Source organism: Buteo buteo, chromosome 11 (genome assembly GCF_964188355.1).
Source record: "Buteo buteo chromosome 11, bButBut1.hap1.1, whole genome shotgun sequence".
NCBI classification, from domain to species: Eukaryota; Metazoa; Chordata; class Aves; order Accipitriformes; family Accipitridae; genus Buteo; species Buteo buteo.
This window is the reverse complement of record NC_134181.1, coordinates 38,797,314-38,825,293: the sequence shown is the minus strand read 5'-3', so window position 1 is coordinate 38,825,293 and position 27,980 is coordinate 38,797,314. Positions and strand designations below refer to the sequence as shown.

General features: G+C 45.3%; 1 protein-coding gene across 4 annotated transcripts; it reads right to left on the bottom strand.

The window, feature by feature from the left end:
* Window positions 1–636: 636 nt before the first annotated feature.
* On the bottom strand, window positions 637–27,980 carry LOC142037334 (T-box-containing protein TBX6L). Of its 4 annotated transcripts, XM_075041640.1 has the most exons (14): window positions 27,858–27,970; window positions 25,633–25,829; window positions 23,770–23,963; window positions 18,298–18,377; window positions 15,047–17,827; window positions 14,583–14,909; window positions 9,928–10,072; window positions 8,834–8,936; window positions 8,216–8,380; window positions 7,728–7,874; window positions 7,145–7,215; window positions 5,860–5,951; window positions 4,937–5,129; window positions 637–4,321 (listed from the first exon to the last, which is right to left on the bottom strand). In XM_075041640.1, exons 6-14 carry the CDS (start codon window positions 14,596–14,598, stop codon window positions 3,895–3,897), a joined length of 1,359 nt encoding a protein of 452 aa, XP_074897741.1. In that variant the 5' UTR covers window positions 14,599–14,909; window positions 15,047–17,827; window positions 18,298–18,377; window positions 23,770–23,963; window positions 25,633–25,829; window positions 27,858–27,970; the 3' UTR covers window positions 637–3,894. The 4 variants fall into 4 exon arrangements, with proteins under 4 accessions (XP_074897741.1, XP_074897738.1, XP_074897740.1 ...); XM_075041637.1 differs by having other exon boundaries at window positions 14,583–17,827; window positions 25,633–25,822; window positions 27,858–27,980; XM_075041639.1 differs by lacking the exon at window positions 23,770–23,963 and having other exon boundaries at window positions 14,583–16,538; window positions 17,757–17,827.

The following is a 27,980-nucleotide window of genomic DNA, read 5'->3' as shown; positions in this document are numbered from 1 at the left end:
CTCCCCAGGATATCCTCATGCCTCTCCGCAGGCAAGGAGCCTCCCCGGGTCCCCACTGAGCCCCCACGGGGACAGGCGGACCCTGTCCCACGCCGTGCACGTGAGGACTCGCTGCTGACACCAGGCACCGCAGAAGGTGCCGGCGAGCAGCTGGCGCAGGAGGTGGATCCAATGGCACCAGACAGGGAGTTTGGCTTTTGCCAACTGAGCGCATCTCTCTCCCTCCAGCACCTGGAAATCAGAGAAGCTCTTACTGAAACCAGCTGGTAGCTTCTTCCGCAGAGCCAGAGGGTGACCAAGCGGGTAAAAGCGCAGAGGCCACATCCTGGGCCGGGGGAGAGGGGACCCCACGCCCCTGGGAGGACCCGCCGTAGCTTTTGAGAGGCGTGGGGAGACGGGGCACTTTGCCGCGCTGCAGGGAAGCGGCATCGCAGGTGCCTCTCGCGAGCCTGCGGCTGCTCACTGGGACGTGGCTGGCTGTGGAAGAACTGCAGCGTTGGCAAGAAAGCATTTTTCTGTCATTCCCATCTGCATTGAAGCAGTGTCAGACAAGGCTTAAGGCTGCAAAAACCAGTAGGAGAAACCAAAATAAACCAGGATCTTTATTTCCCATAGGAGATCTACCTAGATCCCATTTATAGTCCATTTGCCCTCATCCTTATGTAACTCCTCTGCAGCAGAGGAGCAGAAAACACAGAGAAAATAAATAATTTGCTGCAAAGAATTAGTGCAAGAGACTGACTCACATCTAGCAATGCAAGCAGATAACCTGGGGCTCGCTGAATACGCTGCAGAGAACAATGAATGCTGAGATCAACGTGTGTCATGCCTGTACAAACTGGCCCCAGGTAACGTGACTAAAGTGGAGCCACTGGTGTGCTTGAAAGAGATGCACAAAAAACACACTTTAGAGTTTATTTTATTGCTCTTAATGGCCTGCCTTCCGCATGTCTCATTTCCTTTTATTGAAGCTGTCAGAGAGGCATTACATTATCTCACATGCGTGCAAAAACAGCGCTTCAGTCGAGCTCATACAGACTTTTAAATGCCACAGCTGAAGAAAACAAGACAGTGGGAACTGCAAAGGGAGGAGGCGGCAGCAGAGTCCAGAGCACACACCTACAGGCAAAATTTCCAAAGGCTTCACACAAACAAGCCAAGCCGCAGTCTCTTAACCAGAGACAGGCGAGCGAGGAAACTAAAGGTACTTTTCTAATATGATGATTCACTGAAGAAGGGCAAGGAGTCCTGTTGCAACAGAAGGCTGATGAGTAATTAATGGCTCGTCCTAGGCACAAGTCTGAGTCTTTTACCCCTGTGCAGAGCCGTCTGCCAAATCAGCTCTACCAACAGGCCCATGGGGCAGCAGTACTTGCAACACTACTCTGAAGGTTTGAAAAAAAGAACATTACACCCATATTTGCAGAGGAGTTTCCCTGTACTGCCCAGTTCTCCTCACTTACTCATACTCACCACAGCATGGTTTTCATCCTCATTAGCACCCTGTGACAAGAGGGAAATACAACCCCACTTCAAAGATAAAGAAACAGATCTAACCAAGTAGCTTGTGAGGGTGATGTATTACTTTCTCTTTTCTTGTTAGCATGGCACTGGCAGCCATCACGGCGGGGTACCAGGAGGACTGCCTCGCACAAACTACCACCCCCAGGGTCCCCACACTCAGGATTCAAGGCACCAAACTCCCTAGCCAGCCTTCTCATCTGATTTCCAAGACGCGGAAAACAGTGGTGGCAAAATCAACTACTAATGGTCAGAGACAGAATATTTTTCTCATCCCCAGCGGACGGCCTTTTACAGCTGACCTGCCTTCACTCAGCTGGCATTTGGACAGCAGGAAATCACAATGTTCTGGGGTTAAAAACAATCTCCTCCACATTTTTTTCCCCAACCAGATTTCTTTTTAGTGGGTCACTCGCATCCACGTGCGTGTCATGCACAGCAGGTATAAATCGCTCCTGGCCAGGGTGCTATCAGAGGAGAGGCTAATAGGGTATTATATACATATACTGTGGTGAAGTCTGACCTTTATTTAAACGCTGCACATCTCACACCCATCCTGTGAAGCCGAGGGGAAGTACTTGGCTGCTCTGCACGTATTGTAATCGTGGTAACAAAAGCAGTTGGCAATATACTATTTAAATAAGGAAGTAGTCATTGTTGTCGAGTTTTACAAATTCGTAGGGTTACTTTTCAAAATCATTTTAACAATAATAAACATGGCTCGACACCTCTACGCTACGTGCACGCCCAGTGCCGACCTGGTACCCGACCAGACCAGCGCACAGCCTTTCCCGGTGTACCCGCGCACCGGTCCTGATGCACTGGTGGTCACAAACCCACCCAGGTCTGCTCATAGGCAACATCTTGCTACACACACGTATGGGCACACAGAGAGAAAACCATCTGGCATACATGCTAAATGATAGCTAAAAGATGCACCTCGCTGCGTAGTGATGGCTACAGGCCACACAGCAGTTTAAAGTGTTACAAGAAAACATTCCCTAAATAACACCTAGGAACATGTCTATCCTCCCCGAGAAGCAAAGAGCCTGTCTCAAACAAGACCCCATTGCCAGGGCCACTCTGTCACTTGGGCAAACAGGGGATGCTTCCCCCTTCTAACACGAAGATAAAAAGAAATCCTCTTTGCAAGGCAGCATGCAGGCTGCTCACTGGCAGAACAGCTCCTCCCCACGATGGGAGCACAGAGGTAAGGGAGGTGAAACTGCTCTGATAACTAACCATGGAAGCAGATCCCTGCAGACTCCCAAAGAGCAGCAAGATGACTTCGCCGGCCAGTCTGGGAGGTGCTGAGCGCGCCAGCAATGCAGCACGCAGCAATCAATTAAAGTATATGCCTGATGAGCAATGCCAGGCTGGTGAGAATTTTCTGTTGACGAAGCTCGCTCAGAGTGTAGCACAGTAACCACAACTATAAATTATATTCTCCAGGGGTGGCAGGGGGTGGAAGGAGGAAGAAGTTCACAGTGAAAGGTTTCCTTTCCCTCGAAAGGAAGAGGTCAGAGTGACACAGCCAGCACTGCTGTTTGTGGCCCTGTTGCTGACAACCACAGGCCTTTGGAAACGCCCAGAGCAGCCCCCCACATTCTGTGAACCTCCCTCCACGACCGGCAGAAAGAAGAGTGTTTCACTAACCTCCAAATCTAGGGGTGACAGAAGAGGGACGGGCACAGGGGACATGCAGACACAACACACAGCCTTGCTGCCGCTTCTCCTGCACGGGACAAATTCTTCCCTGCCTGCAGGACCCACTGCTGCGCTCCAGACACACCTGTGTGGCTGTGTATTTTACTCTCATACGCTGCTGGAAGGAAGGCAAGACTCTAGCTTTAGTTTGACTATACTAAGTGAGGAAACTGCTCAAGGGGACACCAGGATTGCTTGTTTTGCTCGTCTTTGCAATAATTCTCTACAGCTTCTTGGCCGCCTGGATGGCCTCACCTCAGCCCCTATCTCCTTGCACGCAAGTCCTGGGAGGAAGGGATTTTGGCAACTGCCAAACGCGAGATGCAAACAGCCTGGGACTGAGAGTTCGGCAGCTCTTTAAATACTGCTCTTGCAGCTCCTGTGCTTTCCTACTCCTGCCGTGAAAAAAACCACTGCGGAACACATTGATTCAGCCAGACCCACACTGACATGGCCGGGGCAGCCACCAGTTTAGCCACTGCTTGTGAAATACGGTGAGGGTTGTTGTGCAAGGAGACAAGGAAGTGGAGGTGTCCCATGCTACCGCTCGCAGCAATACCTCTTTGCCTAGCGTAGGCAAGGCTTCAAAAGGTCAACACCCCAGAGCAAATGTGATCTCATTTACAATTTTCTTTCAGTTTTTTCATTGGGAAGGGTCTTCCCCGTTCACCAGCAGGCGTAAGGGAACAGAGGGTACTGGCTCCACTCTGCCACGGTCCCATGGGCATGTCCTGGAGCCCCCTGTGTGTTGTACTCTGCAGAGAAGGCCGAGTAGCTCATTGCCCTGTACTGGCTGTGGGAAGGCACCATCCACTGGCCGAGGCTTTGCTCGGTGCCATAGGGACTGTACATGGGTGCTCGGGCCCCGGGTTTCCCGACAGAGTCTAGAGCCATGTTCACCACTCCCGTGTAGTCCTGGGGAGGAGGCAGAGGCGGAGGGAGCGGAGGCAGGTTGGTGAAGCCCTCTGGGAGCTGTTTGGAGTCGTGCTCGGGCACCGTGGTGAGATCCAAGGGGTGGCACCTTGCCCGGAAATCGTTCAAGGTTGCGGCATCGCGGGTGGGAAGCTGCTGGCTGTCCCCAGCTTCGTGGAACCTGAGCCCCGAGGGCAGAGAGAAGAGCGAGTCAAACCTACCGCAGCGGAAAACCGCTGCAAACCCACACAGATCCCCTGCGGAAAGACAGGGCAAGCTCTTAGCATGCCCTCTTCCCCTTGCCTACTGCTTCACCTTATCGTTAGTGGGGTCAAGCCTCGCTGTCACTCACAGAAAAACTAAATGCCAGAGAAGGTAAGCCCAGACTACGCTAGTTCTGGCTCACTAGAACTCATGCCCAAATTTGCAATGATAAGAAGGAGGGAAAAAAAATCACCGGAGTCTTGCCACTCCTCCAACACACTTCCTCCAACGGACGGCAAGCTCTGAGGTACACAGAGCTGGCTAGGGGAGCATTTCAGGACAGGGAAGTAAAGAGCATTACTAAGACGTGAGTATGCCCAGAATCAGTGGGTTTGAAGTAACACAGAAAGGCTTTGTAGTGGAGTTATCTCCATGCTCATCTAGCACCTACCACCCAGGTATGCTGGCCGAGAGAAAAGCATTCCTCCTTACTCCCACTGGCTGATTTTCTTAGGAAATACCCAGCAGAAGAGGAGGAATCCCACCAATTAAAGGGTGGCTTTGGACATGAGCACCAGGAGGTACGACTCACCGATAAGTCTGGTAGGATGGTGTAGGCACTTGCTGCTCTCTGGCCAGACCTTCCCTCTGGTCAGCTGGCACCGGTGACGCCGCAGGAAAGGCATGGCTGCCATTCTGCTCCGAGACCCAGAAGGGGTATCCGCTGCTGACCACGACGGGGTTACTCTCTTCCTTCACATCTACATTCTCATCTTTCTCAAAATCTGACTCACAGCGGGGAAAAGAAAGAATGGAAAAAAATGAGAAGGGGGAGGAGAGAGCCAGAGCTCACAGTGGTCTACTGGCAGCTGCATTAACTGCAGGATGGTGGCAGGAAACACACTAATACCTCTTCTGCAGTCATACTGTCTGAAGGGACTAGCCCTTTCCAGCTTTATTCTGCCCTTACACCGTGGTGTTGGTCCTGCCCTGTCCTCTCCTTAGCTGTGCTACTGCCTTCTGCTACTGAAAGCAGCACCATGAACTGGAGCAAGGAATGATCAAAGTTAAAAAACAACCTAACAGAAAGAGTAAAGATTTTTTTTTTTAATGGTATCAGTTCCCACATCTGCATCACAACCCAGCTGCACAAACAGCACTGCTGGCACAACTGCACTGATGAGAACCAAGAAGAAAGCAACGGGTGATACTGCAAGCTCATATCGCTATTGAAGAGGAATGTTATGAAAGCACAGCCTACAATCGCACATGCTCACAAGGCATGGCCAGGCTGAGAGGCTGGTGAGAGAGCTGATGAGTAGTCAATAATGACAAGCGACTTGCGAGCAGTCTCCTGTGGATCGTTCCCAGAAAGAGAGTCAGAGACTCAAAGCCATACACAGCACTCTTTAGGGACTCCACCCAGAGAGGGGGGCTCGTTGCTGTTGCTGTTCCTTTCTGTGGCCCGCACACTGTTTGGAAATCATTCCCTGCATTTGTTGTGATCAATATTACCACATTCCTCAGCACCAGACTCCTTTTCCTCGGGCAGCTTCCTCTTCTGGCCCTTGGCTGGACTAGGCTTCTGGCATTTGGCTCGTCCTTCCCTGGAAAGAAACAAGACATGAGGGTAGCTTGTATGTAAGCTTTTTGCCTAGATAAGTATGCAAGGGATGCTGGACAAGCCCTGGAAGACAAAAAGATGGGATGAACCTCTCTGACATTCTGTGACTTACACCTCTCCTAGCGAAGCACCCTTGGGGAATACGCTTGCCATAGTCCAATTACAGGGTTAGCCATGCTGCCCACCATCAGTGTGAGCTTCCAGCAAGAGCCCTCGCCCTGCAGGATACTGGGGATAAATCTGTAAAGGGGTTCCCCACTTCGTGTTTGTACAAAAGGCACAGTCAATATGGAAACTCAGCACCAGAGGTTTTGGTACTGAGTTTGTAAGTGTAGTCTGATGTTGGATATACATACGATGCACAAAGGTAGGTGTACAGTAGGGTGGGTCTTTCGCTTGAAAGCAGATTTTCCTAAATGGAAAATGAGTCTAAGCTTAGTCAGAAATGATCCTATTAGGACGAGAAAGAAAAGCCATGACATTTTCAAAGTTTAAGTAAAATACAGTCGGTTTTGGCCTTTTTCATCAGGAAATGAGAATTTTTTCAGCCATAAAACAACACAAAACAAAACCTCAGATATTTTCATAACATTTTCCGCTTGGAAAGAACCGTTTTTTCCTCCTCTATCGCCAAGGTATGGTTGCATTTCAGTTGGTCTTTTGTTTTTGGGTGTTTTTTTTTTTAAATCTCATCCACTAGCTGCCCTCAGACCAGACAGAAGATCTCGCTGGTATTGGTATCCATCTTTCCTCTTGCTGTCAAAAATCTCCTGTTGGAAGAGATGCCTTTCCACACACAGGGAAAGGAGATGAGGGAGCCTCCAAACATCAGAATCAAGCTGATCTCAAAGAGACACAATGATCTACTGCGGACTCCTGTTATAACTGCTATTCACATGTCAGACTCCAGCCTAGCTCCAACTCGCAAGGGCATGCAGGTCTCAAATTTGTCACACTTCCCACATTTCTGTAGGAAATCCTGTATCTCCTCCCACTCCCCAAGTCTCTTGGGAGGAGGCTGCACAGTGGGACATCATTCCCAGATACAGGCAAACGCAGAGTGCACAACGCAGCAGGCTCTGCAGAGCTAGCTGGTATAGTTTTGCTCAATGGCCTTGGGTAAAATTCACAAGTGAACTCCAGATATAAATAAATTAAGATGAAAAAACAGTTTACCTTCGAGTGTTCTTCCCATGCTCACGGAAACCTTTAGCAAATGGATTGTTGTCAATCTTGAGCTTTGTAATCTTAAAATAAAAGGAACAAGATTCAGTATCACGGTGACTGGCTGGGTTCTCTGTTGTTTCAAGACCTTCACCTCAGTATTTATCACAACAGCTTGTCTGAGGGTTTTGAGCACATCCTTGCCACAATATCTAAGCTCTCCCAGCAGCTCCCATTATTGATTAGGAACTGACAGAAAGAAAGAAGTGACTCTGCCAGGGTCAGCAGAAATTTGGGTGGGATTCATCTGACTAGAGAAATATACAGGGTCAGTATCTATATTTGGACTTTTGCCCATACTTTTTACTGCATTTAGGGTTCTGTTAATCACCGACAGTGCACTTAATACAATTAAGGTGCATGATTCATCTCATCCCAGAGTAGAAGTTTTCCACAGGAACCATAATGTGCCTACTTCTTTCCACTGTCCATCACAGGCACCCAGGGTGACTAGCTTGGAAGGAGACACCTTCCTCTACAAGATTTCTAAAGACAGAGTAGCAACGTGTCCAAGAGCAGTCCTTGCACACTGTACCTGCTCATTCTGGTAGGCAGTAACAGAAGTGAAGACAGTCTCAGGGAAGCTGAAGACTTGGAAGATGCTCCAGCGGACACTGAAGAGGTCATCTGCCTGCACAATGTGGAAGCGAGGCTTGTAACGATGCATGGAGTGGAGGATGATCTGACACAGAGACAGACAAAGGAGAAAGTTTTATGTGCAACCATTGCCAACACACCGTGCAAAGTCTCCCGTGGAGACTCCCAGGACATCCACTTCAAACCAGGGATGCCTGCCCGGGATTGTTGTCCCCACCATGCCTCTATAGTGACAGTACAGACAAAAGCCTTCGCTCGCAGGTAGTTAAGAGAGCACAAGGGCTGGGCTGAGGAAGGAAGAGAGGGCACTTGAGTGTGTTTTAACTTCCACGTGATCTAATCTCTCACAAGTCTCACTTACGTCCCCTAACATCCCTCTGCAATGAATTCCAAGAGAGCACAGCACAAAGGCCAGCTACAACCTACATGCCCATGTTGATCCAAAGTGTTGTTGGTGAGCTTCAGTTTTTGGAAGGAGACAGGTTCTTTCATCCAGTGGCTGCCAGGAGCTGGGGAATCTGGGTGGACGTAGGTGCGACATGGGAGCTGGGGCTCTGCTTTTCCAGCAACTTCCCACTGATCTTTATTCCACTGTGAAGGGAAAGACAGAAATCTAGAGCTTAGCAAAAATTACTTTCATTATAGGAAAACTCCAGCAACTTTGCTTCACTGTTGATCTAGTGGACTCCTCTCAAGCACAGTCCTGACAAGAAGTAGATTCTCTCTTATAAGCCATAATCTTGTTACCAAAACAGCACCAAGTTTAGGCCTCATTTTTCCTCCCTTTCTCCCAGTGGCTGTCAGAGAAGTCTGACGTTAATCATGATTAAGACCGTACTGCTTACAATGAAAATTTGTTACCTTTCCAGCTGCTCCCCAAGCAAAACTGACAAATAACTCCAGAGAGGCATAAAATCCACCGATTACTTCTGAACTTTGTCCACAGACAAGGTATTTATCAGCCTGGCCAGTGAAGCATAAAGATTAATCTATTTCAAATGAAAATGGAAGGACAGTGTAACTTCTATTATTTCAAGTACCTACCTTGTACCTGAAGTTGTCCATTGGCACAAAATCTACCAGCATGAGGTACTTGGCATATGGGATTAAGCCAGAGACTTTGATTTTGCATTGTGGAAACATTCGTCTGAAGGAGAAATGAAATACACAGTATAAGGATTTCTCTATGAAGTGGATATTGTCTAATATCAAGCAGCAGGTCATGTTTACTCACTACTGTGCAAAGTTCTGGTAGCAGTATTTCTACAGGCCAGCTATTGAACATTTTTACCATTTTACTGATGTATTGTCTAATCCTATGGGCTTAGGTGGAATAGGCACTAACAGGGCAGCAGCCACTGAAGGCCTGACATTGTTACTCCTTTTGTTCTGATTCCTGTAACACAACAGTGGGAATCTTAAAGTATTCGGAATTTGCACATAGTTCCTAGCCTTCTGCAGCTATCACAGACCTGGAGGATAGATTAGAGCATTTTCTAGTGTGGGTAGAAAACGTGCTCTCATCTAAGAGCACATCTGGCTTTCCATTCCAGTACTCCCTGCCACCACTTTCATCTTCTGACTCCGCAAAAAAGCTTTGACACCTACCTCCCTACCCAAAGGGATTATTTCGGCTCACAGCAGCTTTGACATAATACATTACAATTTCACAATTTCATATTCTTTCACTGCAAGCTCCACAATGCATGACTCATTTAAACTTTAGAGTAGTCTGCACGCACAGATCGTTACTATTCTACGCCCTGTTCTTGTCTGCAAATGCACACTCAAAACCAGGTATTTACTGCTCAACTGCTGCTGCCTGTGACAGGCAAAGGAAGCCCAGGGCACTTTCCAGAGCAACCTCGCAATGCAGCAACAGGAAGAACATCAGTGTTAAGTGTTGAGATAAGAGTACAGAAGTTTTCTCAGCACATCAGCCCCACGGCGACCTTTTGCACTTTGCAGCGTGGCCTTCTACGACATCTTGAAAGTGCAATTCTTCTGCCGGGGCAGGCAGATGTGCATAATTGGCTACAAAACTAGTTTAAGGAACATCATTCAAAAAATGAGCACTCGGATATTTCGACAACAGCGTGGAGGGGTGCGGTGTGGGCAGCTGTCCTGCTTCCCCTCACCTGCCGGATTTGGTGATGATCATCTCAGTTCCTATCTGATGAAACTTCATCCAGAGACCCATGTCCTCGAGGGTGACCACAATGGAGCTCTGCGGGTAGGGCTCCAGGCTGGGGGAAGGCAGTGCCTCACACGGCGCTTTCACGTCTACCAGGAGAGAGAGAAAACGGTAACTTCAGACAGGCAGGAGGGGAGCGGGCACGAAGCAGCCCCCTCCTGCTGAGGAACAGGGTCCTGGGACGCAGCGCCTGCATCGGCCCTCCCAGTACCCTCCAGTGCCAGCTCCCTCCAGTACAGGGAGCTACAGAATTTCACACGCTGTTGGGGTTCGTACATCTGGCCATCGCTCCTCCTGTCTGGCCACGGTACCTCTCAGCCCCAAACCACCGCACAGTGCACAGTGCTGGTTCAGCTCAGGGAGCCGAATGCCAGGATTTCACCCACGAAGGTCCCAGGCGCTGCCGAGAGCTAGGGAGCCTGTGCCGCAATTAAATAAAATCCATTCTTTTTCTTCAGAAGCTTTTTGTTACTTAGTAGGCTCAGAAGGCATAAAGGCTTTTCCAACAGGTTTGTTTTTAACTGATAAATTCATTTGTAAAGATTTGTGTGTTGTACAAACACAACCTGACTTCCTTTGTTCCAAAACTCATACTGGCAGGTAGCCACAATCCGCTGTCATTCCAGTTCTGGTATGATCAGAGTTACACAAAGCACTTTACCCAAGAGAATAAAACGAAAGCTGAAAAGATTGAAAAGATTTTAAGTGTACCAGCGGGTAGTGGGAGAAAACGACAGATAGGTGGTAGCAGAGGTGAAAAATCTCTCCAGAGGACAAAGAAGGGACAGACAGGAGACCCAAATGTAAGTGAAGGCAAGAAAGGGAGGTGACAGCCAGACCATGGAATATTGTGAAAAGAGGACGGCTGGTCTAACTGGACTTTGGAGATGGAGACCACCGAGGAGCTGCCTGCAATATGCCTGCACTTTCTGTTACAGGCAGAGGACTAACTATGGTCCTGGGGAAGAGGAAAGGGAAACTATTCTGGAGGAACTGCCTTTGGTGTCGATGGTACCCACCACTTCCGAAAGCTGTTTGGATTAAAAACCTCCTATAGGCGCTCCTAACTATATTGTAACACACACAAGAGCGCTGCTGCCATACTGAAAAGCCCAGGCAAAAAAAAAAAAAAAAAGTTTCGTTTTAGGTCAAAACTTGACCTGGTATAGCTACTGGTGGACTGATCTCACACCCAGTAAGGCTTTACAAACACTGCCCTGCGGTCTGAACGAGGTATTGATAAGCCTGCTCGACTTGGGTCCACTCACAGCCGCAGTGCTGTCCTCAGTTCAGTGCCGGCTGGCCACTTCTGCTGGGCGATGCACTATCATGCACGGCTATTTGTTTAAAAGTGAGGTTTTTCTGCCTCTCAGCCTGATCGGCTCTTATTTCAGAGCATATCAGAAATAAGGGAATTTTCACCTTGTTACAGCTTTCCTGAGTAATGTCTTTAAAAGAACGAGCATAAAAGGTAGACAACTATTTCCAGAGGAATTAGCTTTTTTCAGAAAGCGACATCTTTCCACAGAAACAACCCAATGCGAGTCTCAGGGGTTCTTCCCACAGTATTAGGAAGTAAAAACTATTTAAATGTAATTTTGTCAATTTGTAAATGTCTTTAGGCATTTAAAAAAAATATCCTCTTACCCTTTTTTCTGCTTTGATCCAACATTAATGAACTGGCTAAGAAGTGACACCTAGTTTGCTCACTAAGATTAGCCTGTTAACATCTTCTTACTAAAGCTTCCCCCATATCCTCTTGCAAAGACATGAAAGCTGCCATGAGACGATGCATTCGGTAGCTCAGTGCAGCACGTGTATCAAAAGGAGTTACAATAAAATTGGGCTGATTTCCCACTGGAGTCATTGAGTCACAAATACATGTAAACAGATTTTGATTAGCTAGACAGATGCTCACTCCTTCCCCAAATGAATTTTACAATTAACATTTTTGCAAGCAAATTCCAGTGCCATTAAATGAGACTACTACAAGGCAGATCCCAGGAGTCCTTATTGAGGGGAGACTTCCAATGAAATCAAGAGGAACTGAAGTGAAAGGAGTTCAATACTGAATTAAAAATCAAAGGCAGATGCTATAATCTGCTTTTTACCAAAATGAGTCCACAATGCACCTGTATGAGAGAGAAGCTACAGGAGACAGGGAAAAAGAGCTCCACATACATACAATAAACATTGCAGCAAACATTTTAAAATGTAGTTAATGCCTTTCACCCTGCAGGGGTTTTGTGCACAGTCTGAGGCTGAAAAACAGGACATTAACAGTTTGCATGGGGATCTGGACCCCAGCAATGGTGTGAGCTTGCTAATGGATCCACACAGCTGACTACACAGTCATGTGCAATCGGCTTCAGCAGAATTCTGCAGCGGTGGATTCATTTGCAGGAACCACTCTGGATTTTCTTTGCAGAGCCAAAGGCTGCCTTGCAAGGCACTTCAAATTCACTCCTAGTTTGTGCCTGTGTAACTAACGCCAAGACTCACGCAGACATCTCCCCCACAAAGATGCCTGCATGTCGGAACTACAGCATGAAGAGGTTTGTGGCAGGGTGTCCAAGCACTGAACTGAACTTGTTAAAGCTGTACTTCTGTTGTTTCCTCTTCTATGTAACTCAGTTTTTATTTTAAGTATTATTTGAAAAAGATTTAAACATTTTCCAAGAATTTTAGTTCTAAGCTATTTTAGAAGTATTATCATCATCATTGTGGTGGTAACATTATGTGGCACATTTTAAAAAATATTCTTTATGCCAAGATGAGGTTGAAAAGAAAGATAGCTGCTATGATAAAGCCACTGAAAATTAAGAGATCTTCACTCTATTCCATGCTTGATTTTAAAGTCCCTAGACAAATATGAGCAGTTTGTCCTTCAGTTTCTGTTATCTAGAATAGGCTGTACATATCTTTTTCCTATCTTGAAGGTGGAAAGGAAAGAAAAAGAAATGAGAGTCAATTCAGTAACGCTTGCAGAGGGGATAAGATCTTTGCACAGAAGATGCCGAAGTATGAAGTATAATCCACTCACTTAAAGCGGTCCCTCAATTAATTATCAATTACTGAGACAACGTTATGATGTCAGAAAATTTGTTGCAGCCTTCCCAAAATGTATGGGATAGTGTTTGCAATACTGGGAAAACTCCAAGAAGGCAAAAGGTATGCTTCTTACCTTCACTAAAATCAGTTATTATTACATTTATTGCTGTTATCTTCTGAGTGAAAAAGTCCAACGCTAACAGCTATCCAGTGTCCACCAGGAAGAAATGCACGTCGATATATAAAGCTATCTGAGAAATTAATCTTGCCAACAACCAAAACAAACCACATTCTCTGATCTTATAAAAGTCAGTAGAAACACCCCAACCCTCTGGAGGGAACGTCATTTCTCAGAACCAGAAAGCGTTTTGGCAATACCAAAAGTATGTGTTTCTACAAATGCAATGGCTTCACCTCTCATATGCACCCAGTCATCACCTGGAATATTTCTGCTGTGTGGGGTCACACACCAGAAACAACTCAATAAGAAAATGAGGCGACTTCTGCAATAGTTGGAATTTTTAACATGATAAAATACCGTAATACAGTCTATATTTTTTCGTTGTTGCTCTTTTGCTTTTCAACTCAAAATTCTCTTGCAGTGGCAGAAATCAGTACAAATCAGATCAACACAGTACAGATTGCTTTATAAAAACCCAAAACAACAGTGAAGGTGGAAATTATTGGACTCGTTGCACATATATTTTGCTTCTGAATGAAATAACACCTTGCAGAGGTAGAGAAAGGAAGCTGAGAATACCCAGCCACCTCTAATGTGTACATAGGAACTGCATACCTAAACTAGGTCAATAGTTGTTTCCTTCTGCTGTAGAGTAAAACTCAAGACTAAATTTGGGTTTCAGTTATACTGACAAATGCAGTGCCTCTGGACTGGCCCTTAGTTTCCCAACGCATATCTGTCACTGTGCCCAATCTGATCACGCCCCACGCAGAAGAGGTTAACGGCATGTTATCAGATGGACTGATGAAGAAAAACATAAATAAAACCCTAAGGAAATCACAAAAATCCTGTGTTTGGGCATGAACCTATTAGAGGCGAGATATGCCTGCTTGGGGTTTATACTTCCAAAGGGCAGAGAAAAACCAAAAGAAAAAACAGATAGTTTGTATCAGAACTATCATCAGCAATATAACAAATATTTCCAAACCTTACATGGCCTTCAGCCTGAAGGAACTCTACTTTGCAGACAATATACAAATAACACCTCTAGCCTTCAGTGAATGATCACACTGCACAAGATAATACAGATAAGGGAGTTTTGGGCACAGTTGTGAGTAAACCTTTGCTACCTTACAAAAGGTCTTCCGAGGCTCACAAAGAACACTCACGGCCACATTTTCTCATCTATTCCTACAAAAAAAACCCACCAAAACATTTTAGAAATCCTCTCCAGCCACACACAGACTCCTATAAATGCTGGTAACCCTTCAGGAGCACTTGTCCTTTTTCTAAAATGATTGTACTCTCTTGGCATGAGTCCAGGATCTTTCTGTGCAATAAGGAAAAGAAAGGAGTCCTTTACTTACCTGGTAAAGCTTGCATTTTTCCATGTACTGTGGAGGCTAGGAGCTTGCACGGCCAAGAGAGTCACCAGAGTTCTTACAAGGGGAGCCAAAATAGTCCAGTTCAAAAGCAGGTCTGATTTCCTGAAGCAAGCAAAAGCCCTTCCTTCTGAGATCCAGTGTCAAGAGTGACGGGGATGAGGATGGGACTCCAAGCACAGCTAGCCAAGGTGAGTTCCTGTTTTATGGAGGCTAATGAGCAGGGAGGAGCTTCTCACCAGGGCTGTCCCCTTGCGATCCTTTGATGTCCAAAGGGACAAAGAGAGGAAGGATCTGCAGCAATGGCTGGGGCTAAGGGAAGAAAATCAAAGAGAATTAACATGGCTTTGACATACAGGAAACCCTACAGGGGAAATGCACCTTGATTTACTGCTAACGCACTTTTAAACAAATAGAGACAAGACCAAAAACATCAGTTGAAGACTTACCTACAAAATAAAACAATCCCTTAAACAGCAAGCAGGAAAAATCTCCTTCTGGTTGTTCCATGGATTTGATAGAATTTTCATCTCCAGAGCACAGAATCATTTTACTCTTGATTTCTGCTATCAGGATCAGGACTGTGTCAAGCCTGTTCCTTCCCAAGTGGGTGATTAACAGTCTGTGGTAAAGTTTGCTCCCACAACTGGGATGCTGCAGCAACGCATTCATTCACCAACAGATGCCTTCTCCATTTGATGAGATAACGTTACTTACCTACCCAATCTCTGCAGTCACAGCGCTTAACCGCACGGTTAATTTTCCTCTTTTTCTACGGCGGGGTCCTCACCGCTGCACCCCATCTGTTCTGAAGCTCAGGGCTGAGGCTGCTCTACGGGCAGAATCTTTTCAGCTGAGCTTCACAACTGAAAGTTGCAATTGTTTAATGACACGGCCATGCTAGCGTTATCATTTTACTGGAGCAAACTCCTTCGGCTGGCACCTTCCAGGGCTGTTGTAAGTGATCCAAGAGTCTCATGGTGGGTCAGTCACTGGTTTTAGGCCTTGTTCAAGGCACTGCTCTTACTGAAGGAAGGCTGAGCAGAAACTGGAGGACTGGAGCATTTTCCCTTAATTAGTTTATTCTGCAAGTGTCACCATTAGCTTTTGTACTTATAAGTGCTTACAAGTGCTAAGAGACAGCAATCAAGTCTCACGCTTCAGGGCACAGAACAGCCACTACACCTCCGTTAAGAGGGGAGTTCTACGCATACACATACAGAAATGGCTATACTAACATTTACAAAGGTCGAAGACGTCCAGAAAGTGGAGGTCAAAAGCAGGATATGGGTCTCGATGGGCCAGTGTTGGATCCTGCACAGCAAATTCAGGAGCTCTGTACATTTCAAAGAGTTTGCTGTAAGGCTGCAGCTGATTCATGGTCTGGTTTTGCTCCCAGGAAAATGAACGGTTTTTTATTTTGTCAGTGATGTTATTGGGACATCTGATTTTTAGTCCGACATGCAAAACATATTCTGAATTTATTTAGTCAGTTCCTATACCCAGGCAACATCCCTTTAGTTCTGTTTTTACCGCCGTTTGGAGCGGGCAATGCAAGGACATGCAAAGAGGACAAAGGAGTTTAATCAGAGGAGGGACTGGCTCTCTTTCAAGGGTATATTGAATTGTAGGCACCCCAGTACTAGGCAGGGAGAGAAAAGCCAATGCCTAGTGTGGCAAGGAAGAATGTTTAAAAGAAAGGGGTTGGAGAGTTCGAGAAGTCCTGAGGAGGATTTTAGAGCAGGAGATGGTCCATTGGCTGCTGGCACCTTTGAAGGACCACATCCAGCCTTCCTGACATCCCTTTAAAACTACTGGATAATACAGAAGACCACAGGCTCTTCTCCTTCAGCTAACTCGGGGACATCCAGAGCTGGGGAGTCTCAGTACCACCGAGGAGAGGACTATCACGTGGTGGAGCACCATCAACTTGTAGCTCAACTGGAGATTATTTATTACATATGTGGAAGAATAAATCGGAAGGAAAAAGATAGCTGAAAATGGTATCAAGGTCAAATCTCCTCTGCTTGTACTTGCACAGCCACTACCAGGCACAAACAAAACAGGATGCAGAAATGCTTTTTTGCTCTGCTACAAAAGGAGAGCCAGCATCAAACCTGCCCCCCCACCCCACGTCCTGATTTTCTAATGCTAGTATTTTAATTGTAGAAAGTGGAAAAGACAACCATAATCAGAATCTGAAAAGGAAAAATAGAACAAAAATTGGGTCAGCTTCAAGCTAGCAGCAAGATGGATCAACATCCCACACAGTTAGAAACTGCACAACAGCAGCAGCACTGGGAATTTCAGACTTTTCACCTGACAAGAGCGTGGGATGTGTATCATGACTTACTGCTTCTTCCACGCAAGGGTATGAGATGGTCTCCTGCTGCCACTCCATTTGCACACTGCTTATCAGCATGTCTAGAGAACACACATTTGCTCCAAGTACTCAAATCCTTTTGGCTTTTCCCAGCTGATTGATGGGGAAGGTGGAGTCATTAATTACCCATGACTAGTTAACAACTAGCTTTCTCCCTGCCATTCTAGTTACACTGCAAAGGTTTTAAAAGTAAAAAAAAAAAAAAAAAAAGTGAATTTGTTACTATTGCTGGAAAGCGTGGCTAACAGGAGCAATCCCCAGGAAATTCATCACTAGCAAAGGGGGAATTTAGCACATTACCCTCTTGTCTGTCTGTCCGTGCAGCGCCCTCGGGCAGTTTACTGGGAAGTCAGAGGTGAATGTGCTGGTGTCTAACAATTCACTGGCAAATTGGAGGCTGGGGGTGTGGAAAGGGATTGGAGAGAGAGTGGATCTGACATGTGTAAGTCAGTGACATACACAGCTCTGCTCCAAGCTCATTTACAGCAGCAGGTAAAAATCCTGCTGTGCCTAGCTCTAACAGTAGGCTCTCCAGCTCTGCTGAAGGGGACGAGGTAGGGCAGCGCAGAAGGGAGGGGAGGTGTGATGACAAAAGCAGAGGCCAAGAGCTTTTGCTTTGCATCTCTTTGAGGAGGTGATTAGAAAGAAACATTCCCCTCTGGGTTTTGTAGTAAGGCAAATGTTTTCTGGCACTTCTCCTGCCTTACTGGAAGCTTTAACCCTTAACACGACCCTGTAGGGAACTGGTCTGCACACATACCCCTCTCCATTCCTACCTTCTGAACTGGGAGCTCTCCAAGACAGGTAATCATCTTGCCATCTCTGGCTGGTGTCTGGGGCTCTCGGACTGCGGGAGAACAGATAACGTGTGTCAGCTAGCAGGAGTCTTCAGCTGGCAGAACCTGCGTCTGCAAGCGGCTGCAGAGGACGCACCACCACCTCTGTCCAGGCAGAACTTCCAGGACAGCATTCTGAGAGCAAGCTCAAGTGCAAGGCTTAAAGTTACTGCCTGGGAGACTGCTGAAATGCAACAGAATAAGAAAGAAGGAGTCTTGGATTATTGCTCATGTGTATCAGCACTTGGGTGCAGTAACCAGTAATCCAACCCCTGCAGGCTTCCCTCTGCACACACAGCTGTGAGAAAGTGTTATCGTGTCAGCTTTAATACAACCGGGCTGAAGCGAAGCAGTGTTGTCTGCCTGAGTTGGAGAAAAAATAACGTGGAGAAGTGCAAACTGCATTTAAGAGATACTCCCCTCTGAAACATGAGGATAGCCTTGCTGCCATTTAAATGTGACTCACTTGGCAGATTCCCACCTGGCACACGTAGCCCACAGTTCCAGAGCGTCTTGGCAGCTCTTTACGAAGGATACTCTGCCATCTGCATGGGATGAACGCTGAAAATGTGGAAAGACAGCGTCTCATTAACAGGACCCAAAATAAAATAAATAGATAGCCCTACACTGATAGCTACTTATTTTCATACTTAACTAAAAACATGAAGCAGCCTCAGATTCTCCAGACTGCTTCAGAATCCACGAACCTGCCCCTTAAATACAGCCGCAGCTCGCTGCGGAGCGAACGGGGCCTGATGATGCACACAGGGCCGTGGGGAAAAGCCGTGTTTTTCCAGAGAAAAAGCCTGATGAAACAACTGCTCCTACGGCTGTGCCAGCCTCGAAGCATGTGACCCCTTGTCCTCGTTAGTGACCGATATCTCGGAGAAAAAAAGGAAATACAAGTGCAACTCCTCAGGCAGCACTGAGCTGATGGAGTGAACGGAGCAGGGTCGGTCAGGACAGAGTGGTTGAGCTCTGACGGCCTGAATTTGGCCAGCTTTATGAGCAAGTCTCTGTGGGCGGCTACAGGAATGGTAAAAGCCTGCAAAGTGTTTTGAGGTCCTCTGAGAAGTAGTAGATATAATTTCCTGTCATGTGGTGGCATAAGGAACAGTTCCTACCCAGTTCCTTACGGCAGACCACATAATACAGCATTTTCTTCTGATGGTGGGAAATGGCACCTTTTCCCCCACTTTTTAGAGTTGGGTTTGATTGCTTTGTCCTGGGAAAAGTTGTCTGGTGTCGTCAGGCATGTTACATGTGCATTTCCTTGCAGACTTTCCTACCCTGGGACCCATGGAAGCGACCCCGCAGAAGGCAGACCTCTGTAGGGCCGAAAACCCCATGCTGAGCCCCCAGTTGTATCACCCCCAAATCTCCCCTGTGCTCTCAAGAAGCAAAAATCACACTTGGCGAAACAAAACGGTTGGAGAGGGCGTGTTGGTAACAGCTCGACGCTAATTCCCAACAGGATCCCCGGCCCGAGGCGCAGTGTGCTGTGCCACATGCCGGTGCCCACCCTGAAGGAGGCTGGATTTCAGCAGCGATGGGATCTGGTTTGGAAGGGAACGTAGGAAAGCGACTCGTGTCAATGAGAAGTTGTACGTTATAAGCGTAACGCAAGGCCTTTCCTCTTGCAGGTTTGTGGACTGAGGTATCTGGCCACAAAGCTGTGCTCCTGAACTAAAGAAAAAGAGGATGCTCTCCTGTCTCCCCTCTATCATATCCGCCCTCCCCAGTCCTCCTGGAATATGCACCCTTCTCCCAGCAGTTCGTTAGCATTGAGACAAGAAGGGAAATACTTAGCAGCCACTTAACACCGAAGGCTGAGTTTGGCCTCAAAGGCTACAGTCCAGAGTCAAATGCAAAATATTTCTGTCTAGAGCTCTTTCAAGTTTTCACAGACTCCTGATGTTAGGTGCACTGTTTTCCTGACAACCCATTGTGTTTCCCAGACGCAGCTCAGCACTCTGTCCCACTCAAATCCACAAAAAACACATACCGAAAGGACTCTACAGCAGCAAGAAGAGCTTTGCAACCAGGAAAGGGCCACGGAGCAGCACGGTGCAAGCGCTGCCTGTCCTCTCCTGCCTGGGGGAAGGTTCTCTCCCTCCCCACACCTGGGGACACAGCAAACCCTGCCAGAACCCACTGCTCTCCAGCAGGAGCCATAAAGGATCAGCCTTAGAAAACAGGCAGCAAATAGCTCTGGCTTAACATCCGCACATAAATACTTCCATATTTATGCACAAGCGCACACACTCATATGCAAAGAGGAGCATCACGCCGAGCTTGAATATTGCTGGCAGTTCACTTAACTATGAATTGAGACCTGAAAAAAATCCTGAGCAGAATGGATTTTGCTGAACAGAAGCCCAGCTGACAATGCTTCGACAACCTCAGTTAAAAAAGCTGACGTTTTCAGGAAAAAGCAGCAGCTCAAACCCAGAAGCTTTTATCTAAACTTCTTGGACTTTCGAGATTGCAGATACACTGTCACGCTACTTTGGGTTCTGCAAAAGATTATTTTTGTTGGTGCACAAGCATTTGTAAAGCCATGAAATCCACAGGTAAAAAGCCAGATTTCGATCATGAAAGTCAGTTTGCAAGTTATTTTGTTTTGCCAAGATAGATTTATTCTATCAGTTTCCTAAGAAAGTTTCCATATACTGTTCATCACAGCAAGGTTCTAATCAAAACAGGAAATCAATAAACAGTATAATTCCCGATCAAAGGAACTATCTTCAAAGAGCAAATTAAACCTGTTAAGATTTAAAGGGTTTGGAATTTAAAAATAAAAACTGTTGCAAGCTCTGCGAGTAAAGCTGAGTTCCTCCAACATCACTATTGACTCTAAAGAATTTTTTGAGGAAGATAATTAACATTACCAGAAAGCATAAGAGAAGAGAACAATTAAACCATATGCAGTAGATTTTGATTCTTTAAAAAAGAAATATAAAAAATTATATAGCCATAAGATACATACAACTGCGCATACATCTCACAGGAAGAAGGGAATGGAACCCACAGGATGTCCAACGAACCTATAGAGTCTGAGCTGAGCTACTTATAGGGTCTCCCATAAAAGCCAAAATGAACGCCAAGACATTCATCTCACAAGACAGTTTTTGAAAGCTGATATAGAGCATTACGATGGGACATACACAATCTGTAGGAAATTCTGAAGTCAGTAACAAGGAGCTGGAAATATGCATTCATTTTAAGCAGAAAGTCCTTGGATAAACTCTGAGCTGTACTTTTTCTCACCCAACTTGTTCATCACCTTGTAGCAAAATGATACTGGGGTCCACAGCAACAATATTCAGGTAAGAATCCTTCAACATCACCAATAACAGAAAAAAGCACCTGTCAGATTTCCTGGATTCCTCAACTCAGCAGTGGGAGGAGGCTGTCATAAACATACATGAATTAACATAATCAATCACAGCTACCACTTTTTCCTGCAATCCCTAATCTGTCTAGATTTTTTCCTCCATTCTTCTCATATAGGCAAATTCCTCATACTCATCCTTTGCTGCAGTCATGGGCTAGGGTACAAGCTCCAGGCAGGATCACAGACCCACGGCTCCCTCCCCCTACCCAGCAGATTGTGAAATGTTTATGACCTGGCTCTTATGGCTCTAGAGGTGCTGAATGGCCTTTTCCCCCCTCCAAGTCTCAGCTCCTGATGGGCAGCTACAGACCAGCTTTTAGCCGGTTTGGTCCGTAGTTGTGGATTTTATTGCCCAGTTTGTCTCTTCAGCTCACATTTGTAAGCTCCAGAGTAGATTTTTCCCTGGGTAACACTCTGCAGCTCAAAGAACTCTTCTTGTTTTTATTACATCCTTAGTGATTAAAGGGATATTTAAACCTCACAGTGCTCCCTGCTGTGAATATAAAAGCCTAGCATCATTTTGGATAGACGTGTTTAGAAAAATAAATTAAAAATTAGCCCTACTATAACAGACAAATGCTTCTAAGTTGTTAAGAACATCAGGCACTTGAAATGATTTAAATACATTGGTTGCAATTCCTTGAGAAACCGAGCAACAACGCATGGCTTTGAGCTATCCAAACAGTTACACAGACAAGTTCTGCTTGGACTGAGGACAACAGAGATGTGCAACGACTGCATTACACTGGAAATACTGGATTTCATCTACTTAGGCATAAATGACTTAAGAGTTGTTCTCTCTAACCTAGCGATCACTGACACACACATAATAGGCATCGTTCTTAAAAACACATTCTTTGCTTTTGTGATGGCAAAACTGTTTTTAAATGACTGGCACTCTACAACCTAATCTAGATACCAACCTGCCTGCCAACCAAATGTAGATACAAACAATATAATGTAAATTTAACAGAAATATTTAAATTCTGCTAAGAAGAGTGCTGGGGAGTGTGCAGGAGGAAATCGAAGTCATATTTGAGAGCAAGCATTCCTTGTGAACACAGATTATATGGTTATCAATAATGAGGTCACTGGTTTTGCCACCCCCTAATACTGCAGTTACTGGTTTAAGCTTCTGCAGGGAGCTACTGCCAGGGTCAGATTCAGTGAGAGTTAAGTCTGCCTGCAATGCAGGTTTGGACTCACCGCAAAGGAGCTCATAGCACTCCTCCTCCTCGCTGCTAGTTTGCTTTACTGCTTGGTGCTGCTCAGTTTCTTCCTCTTCATACAAAGTAAAAATCCAAACCAGCCAGATTATCACAGGGTGCAAGGAATGCTCACACTTGTGCATTTATTATAATGTGCACCTTGTGGCCCATCCTGAGCTTCAACTGATGCTTTTCTCATGACTGAGGCATTTGAAAAGGAGCTTTCCTACTTGGATTCTCTGTTGTCTACTATTATGTTAACTCACATTGCAGCCATTCCCTCAGACAGAGCGTTTTCAAGAAACCCATAGGACCTAACTCATCTGTGTGACTTCTACACTTCTGCCAAGTTGGGCTGAAACTGGGAGACTGGGTTAAAAATATTAGAAGGGAAAAGCAGGCAGTAAGATCAAGCAAATCTTCAGATACATTTCACATATACTTGTTAAGGACTGGTTATAGCAGGACAATTCAGCATTTAATTTCCCTGCCTCTCCACAACGTTCCTGCCACATGAATTCTGGGTGATCAAGAGCTAACCTGAAGCAATCTCAGAAGAAGAAATGTTGAGAATACTCCTGCGCTCTGGGGAATATCCCACTGCAATGGTCTGAGGTTTCAAAGTCTTCTACTGGACAAAGCTGTGGCAAAATTCCATTGCAGAATTCTAGGGGGTTTTATTATGTCTAAAGTAGGAAAAATGATCAATTATACTAATTGTATATATACTCTAACTTACATTAATTAACTTAAATTGTGTATACTCTAACTTAACAGTGTTAGAGTCGAAACTTCTGCCCATCTTTCTCTCCCTGCTTATGCACATTTCGCATTGAGAGATGTTTCTTTGTTGCATGCAAAGTTGAAGATGGATGGAGTGAAAAAAAGATTAAAAATATCCCCCTGCAATTGTGATAGGTTGTCATGGCCATAAAAAAAATCACTTCTAGGAATGTAAAGGCAGCTATCACACCCCAGGGTAAGGTGCAGGCATCTAGGCTGGTAAGCACTACATGGAAGCTGGGCTGGTATTTGTGCACCAAGTGCAAAGTGATCTGGAGCCAAAGACAACACAAGCAATCAGGAGGACTGGACAATGGTATCAAACCTGCTTGCATCCCTGCAGGCAGCTATGGTTTTGGAGAAGTTGCTAATATTCTACTTCATCTTCAAATAACTACTCACGGACCAGAGGGAGCCTACCAGATTTAAAGAGTGCTTGTTCTCTACAGGACAGAGTGGAGAAGTTATGACAGCAGCTTGAGAGGACTGGTTTAGATTATCAGAAACCTGAGGCAAAAATTTGACATCTAAGCCCATTTGTGGTCCGCCGTTATGTCTTTCTGACCTCTTTGTCTTGTATTTCCTCTCCAGGATGGAACTACTACTTCTCCTCCCTTCGCATCGTATTGTCGAGGAGTTGTTCAAGGGAGGGATTGCTGACTTCTGCAGTTCCTCGCTTCTGCCTCCAGGTTTTCCCCTAAGTTGCTTAGTATCACTTAAACTTTTCTTTTGAAGACAGGGATGTTCAGCCATATCCACCTATAAAAAACATGGTAATATTAAGGAGGCTACAATATAGATAGTTCATATGGTTTTCTGCAGTAAGTGTGATGCATTTGTTTCCAACAAGGAAACAAAAGCAGCCAAATATAACCAGAGGATGCATATGTGAAAATAGCATATAGTTGAGCGGAGAAGTGGCAGGGCTTCTTTCTCTTAGTCTGCTGTAAAACAAACTGGTAAAACTACATGTAATTCTTATCACCTGATTATCAAAGCTACTGGGGAACTGGAGGGAGACTGGAAGAACTGAACATCAGAAAAGATTGCTAGAGTTGGTAAGTAAAGCCTCACTGACTGATGGCTCTGTGCACAAAGAAGAAATGAACATGTCTGCAGCATGTAAACACACAAATAACAGAGGCATTAATATGCTACAGAGGGATATAATTATCTTCATTAGTAGGGATGAAAATGAGAGAGAAGCAATTTGAGTATCCAGGATAAAACATAGCGGCTGTGCAAGGGCAGCCTGTTCACAGAATAACAGGCAAGCCGTTATTGTATTAGACTTCTAAATGATTTTTGCACAAACCAGTGGTATTGCAGAGAACAATCCTGCCTTCGCATGAGCAGCAAAGAAGACTCTGAGATACCCGCTCATGTCTTATTCCTATGACTCTTCAAATGAATACTAAGTGAATTCTGGCAGCACAAAGAATGTATGTTCTACTGGCATATGAACAGACTGCTTCCCAGTGCAATGTAACCAGGGCTTACTTATGGACTGTGGATTACAGCACTACACATTTGACACAAATTCAAGCAGGAGGAAATGTCCAGGCTTCTCTTACATGATCACACTGCTTCAGAGCTTTACTGGTGATCTTAATTCTCTGGAAGGAGACCGTTTCTTTCTTCCAGTGACTCCTAAGAGCTAGAGAATCTGGATGAAGCATCTGGGGAAAGAGGGACCACCCTTCTCAACAGCTTCTCACTTGTAGTTGGCATTCTCCAAAGGTATGATGTTCATCAGCATCGGGGAGACAGAGTGAGGGTCCAGGCCTGAAGCTAGTAGTTGCAAGGAGGGAGCATTATGTCTGCACAGCAGGAGAGAGCAGAGCTGAATGGTGTCACTTCAGGTTGATACTGGAACTTACCTAGTGCTCCACTAGAAGCAAAAAAGTGAAACTGCCAATAGAACATGCTGGACAGCTAACACAACACACAAAGCCTTCCTCTCTACCCAATCCCTTCATCCTCATTTATCTCTTGGGACAGTAGCTCTGCCTCTCCTCTGAGATAATTTGCTCACACCATACACTGATACATTTCAAAGCTGCCCAAGTTTTTTATGAGGGCTCCAGAGCTGAAACACTGATCATCCAGAAGGAGTCAAAGTGCAAATCAAGTGAAATGCAAAACCAAATAATCTTTCATGCTCAAGTTTGAACCTCAACAACAACCCTGAGCAGTGGTTAGGCCTGCCTTTTGTTCAGAATTTTTACAATGGAGACCTAGTGTCAATTAACAAGAAATAAACCACAGCAATCATGCTGAGTTTTCCCCACAAGATTTTCTGCTAGATGTTTAGGTCTCACAGTATATATATATATATATACACACACACACACAACTACTTTACTACAGTCTGAGGTGATAAAATCACGAGCATATTAGCTGACTCAGATGATGGACTTTCTCCTACCTGGCATTGTCACTAGTCTTATTTGCCGCTGGCCAAAGCTGCAGCTGTCACAAGGCTGGTGCCCATTTTGGCACTGGTGCTGTGAGCCATCTGCAGACAGGTTTCCTGAAGAAGCCCAGAGAAGAAGTGCAGAAGGGCTCCGTAACTCCTGTTCTTCAGAAGAGCTGTCTCTTTACTTGTTCAGGAGATCCTGTGTACTTGCCAAAAAGAAAAAAGAGAGAGAGTGGGTTGGTGGGAGAAAAAAATGTATGGAAAAGTAAGGGTAGAAAGAAAGAAGGGAAAAAATGAAAGGTAAGGTACAGTGAAATAAAAATAAATACAATGGGCTATGCATGCTTCTGCCATTGGTATCCTCTTGTTGGCCTCAGTGGTCCTGCCATCAGCTTTCGTACCCAGCTGAGGATTTACAAAAAAAAAAAAAAGCCTATATTTCCACACATCATAATTTACAAAAGACCAGATATTGACTCCCAAGGCAGGCGTGACTGCTATCTCAATGCTGCCGAGCCTGGTAGAGCACTCCTCTTCCCCACTCCTAGGCCTAGGCCAGAGTGATAGGAAAGGTGTCAAGTTATTGAGCCACTGGGCTTCATTTCCCAAGAAGTGCCTTTCAGTGACAGTGGAGATACACTAAAGCCATCAACCATTGTGTTAGGGCTGACAAAAGATTGATCCATGGATAAAAGAAGCAGGTTCTCTGCAATTCTGAAGCACAAAGTTTACTAGCTGTTCTCCTCTCTGCTTTCAGAGAGCTTCAAACAGCCCTCATGGGAGAAAAAAAGGACTTCAGTTCACACAAACCACATCCACTTAGTTTATTTAACTCATGCACAGTGTTCATGATTCACCAAGTCACTTTCAGTGTCCTGACAAACTCCTGCCATGGGCAGCTCCTCCCTCCTTCCATCACAACTTTCTTTTCTATCCCTTATGACCCAAGAGCAGTCCAGAAACAGAACATTCCCCGTGCAGAAAAGTCGTCTTCTTTGAGGAATCCAACCCAGGGTTGTTCTTGCAACAAACAACCGGGATGGACAATACCTCCCTCTCTTTTGTTTCAACCTTAATGTTCATGAAAGTGCCAGATTCAGCTTTGCAAACTGAAGTCCTTTTTTCCAAAACTGATTTAGCTCTGGTAGAGGCAGTGGGTACATTTCATGGATTCTGGAGAGGGCTATGTCTGTCTTTGCCTGGTGAGGTCAACCTTGAGATTGACTTCCCACCTTTTGATACCTGGGTTATGGTCTCTGATTAGTACAAATGCAGCAAACCCATTGACTCATTGTTTAAAGGTGACTGCAGAGAAATAAAACTCACATAACAAAGGGTATTTAGGAAAGGAACATGTCAGGTTCTGGTTTAGCACTTACTGCCTGAATTTTTTCTTGCATGAAGATAAATGAAAATATACTTGCAAAAATACAGGTTCTTTTCCACTTGCAACCAGGATCAGGAAACGCGTAACAAAGGAAATAATTACTGTTACCTGCATGTCCTAACTGACCAGCTCTGGCTTCTGTAGTGCAGCCATTGTCAATAGCTTTGTGACACAAGCAATTACAAAGTTTCTGTGCAACATCCATATTAGTTCTCTCTTGCATTACGTGAGACAGTGACAATGAGCCTACAGTGGGATCATCACAGTTAAAAAGTTTTCTGACTAGCCTGGCCTCACAATTTGTTTGCCATCCTCAAAGTTAAAATTGAAACTTGCATCTTACTAACATTCTACTCAGCAACATACCAAAGGTATTTAAGCCTCAGTATTATCTCTGTTCGCAGAGATGAAAGTTATGCTAATGGCTGAAGCTAGTGCGGGAGACAATTATTCTTGGGCAAACTCTCCCCAGGCTGAAGAATCCTGGCTTTCCTGAAGGCAGTTCTGCTTCAGCTTTTCCAGGTCTTCTTCAGAAATGGAATTAGGCTCTTAAGAAAGCTGTCACTTAAATGTATTTGCCAATGAGAGGTCATCTTAAATAAACCTCTACGTACTTGTGATCTCATTCCATGTTTAGCCAAACAATATAATAGATTTTCTTCAGCAAATAAACCAGAATTCAGCAAAAATAAAAGCAGCAAAATCAACCTTTTTATCACCCCCCCCCCCCAACATCATCCTCCACCAGGCAAAATACTAAATCTACATTAGTATTTTGGCAGTAAGGAAGTATTCTCAAAACAACAGTATCGCAGCAGTGATGGCTTCTGCTTTGGAAATGTGTTACCTTGATGTTTATATAGCCACAGGAGACCATTCAACAATGGCAATGTGTTAATTCCATTGACATTATCGCTCAAATTCAGTCACAGGGGTTGGCGAATTCTTTTTTTACATGGCTCTTTCATCT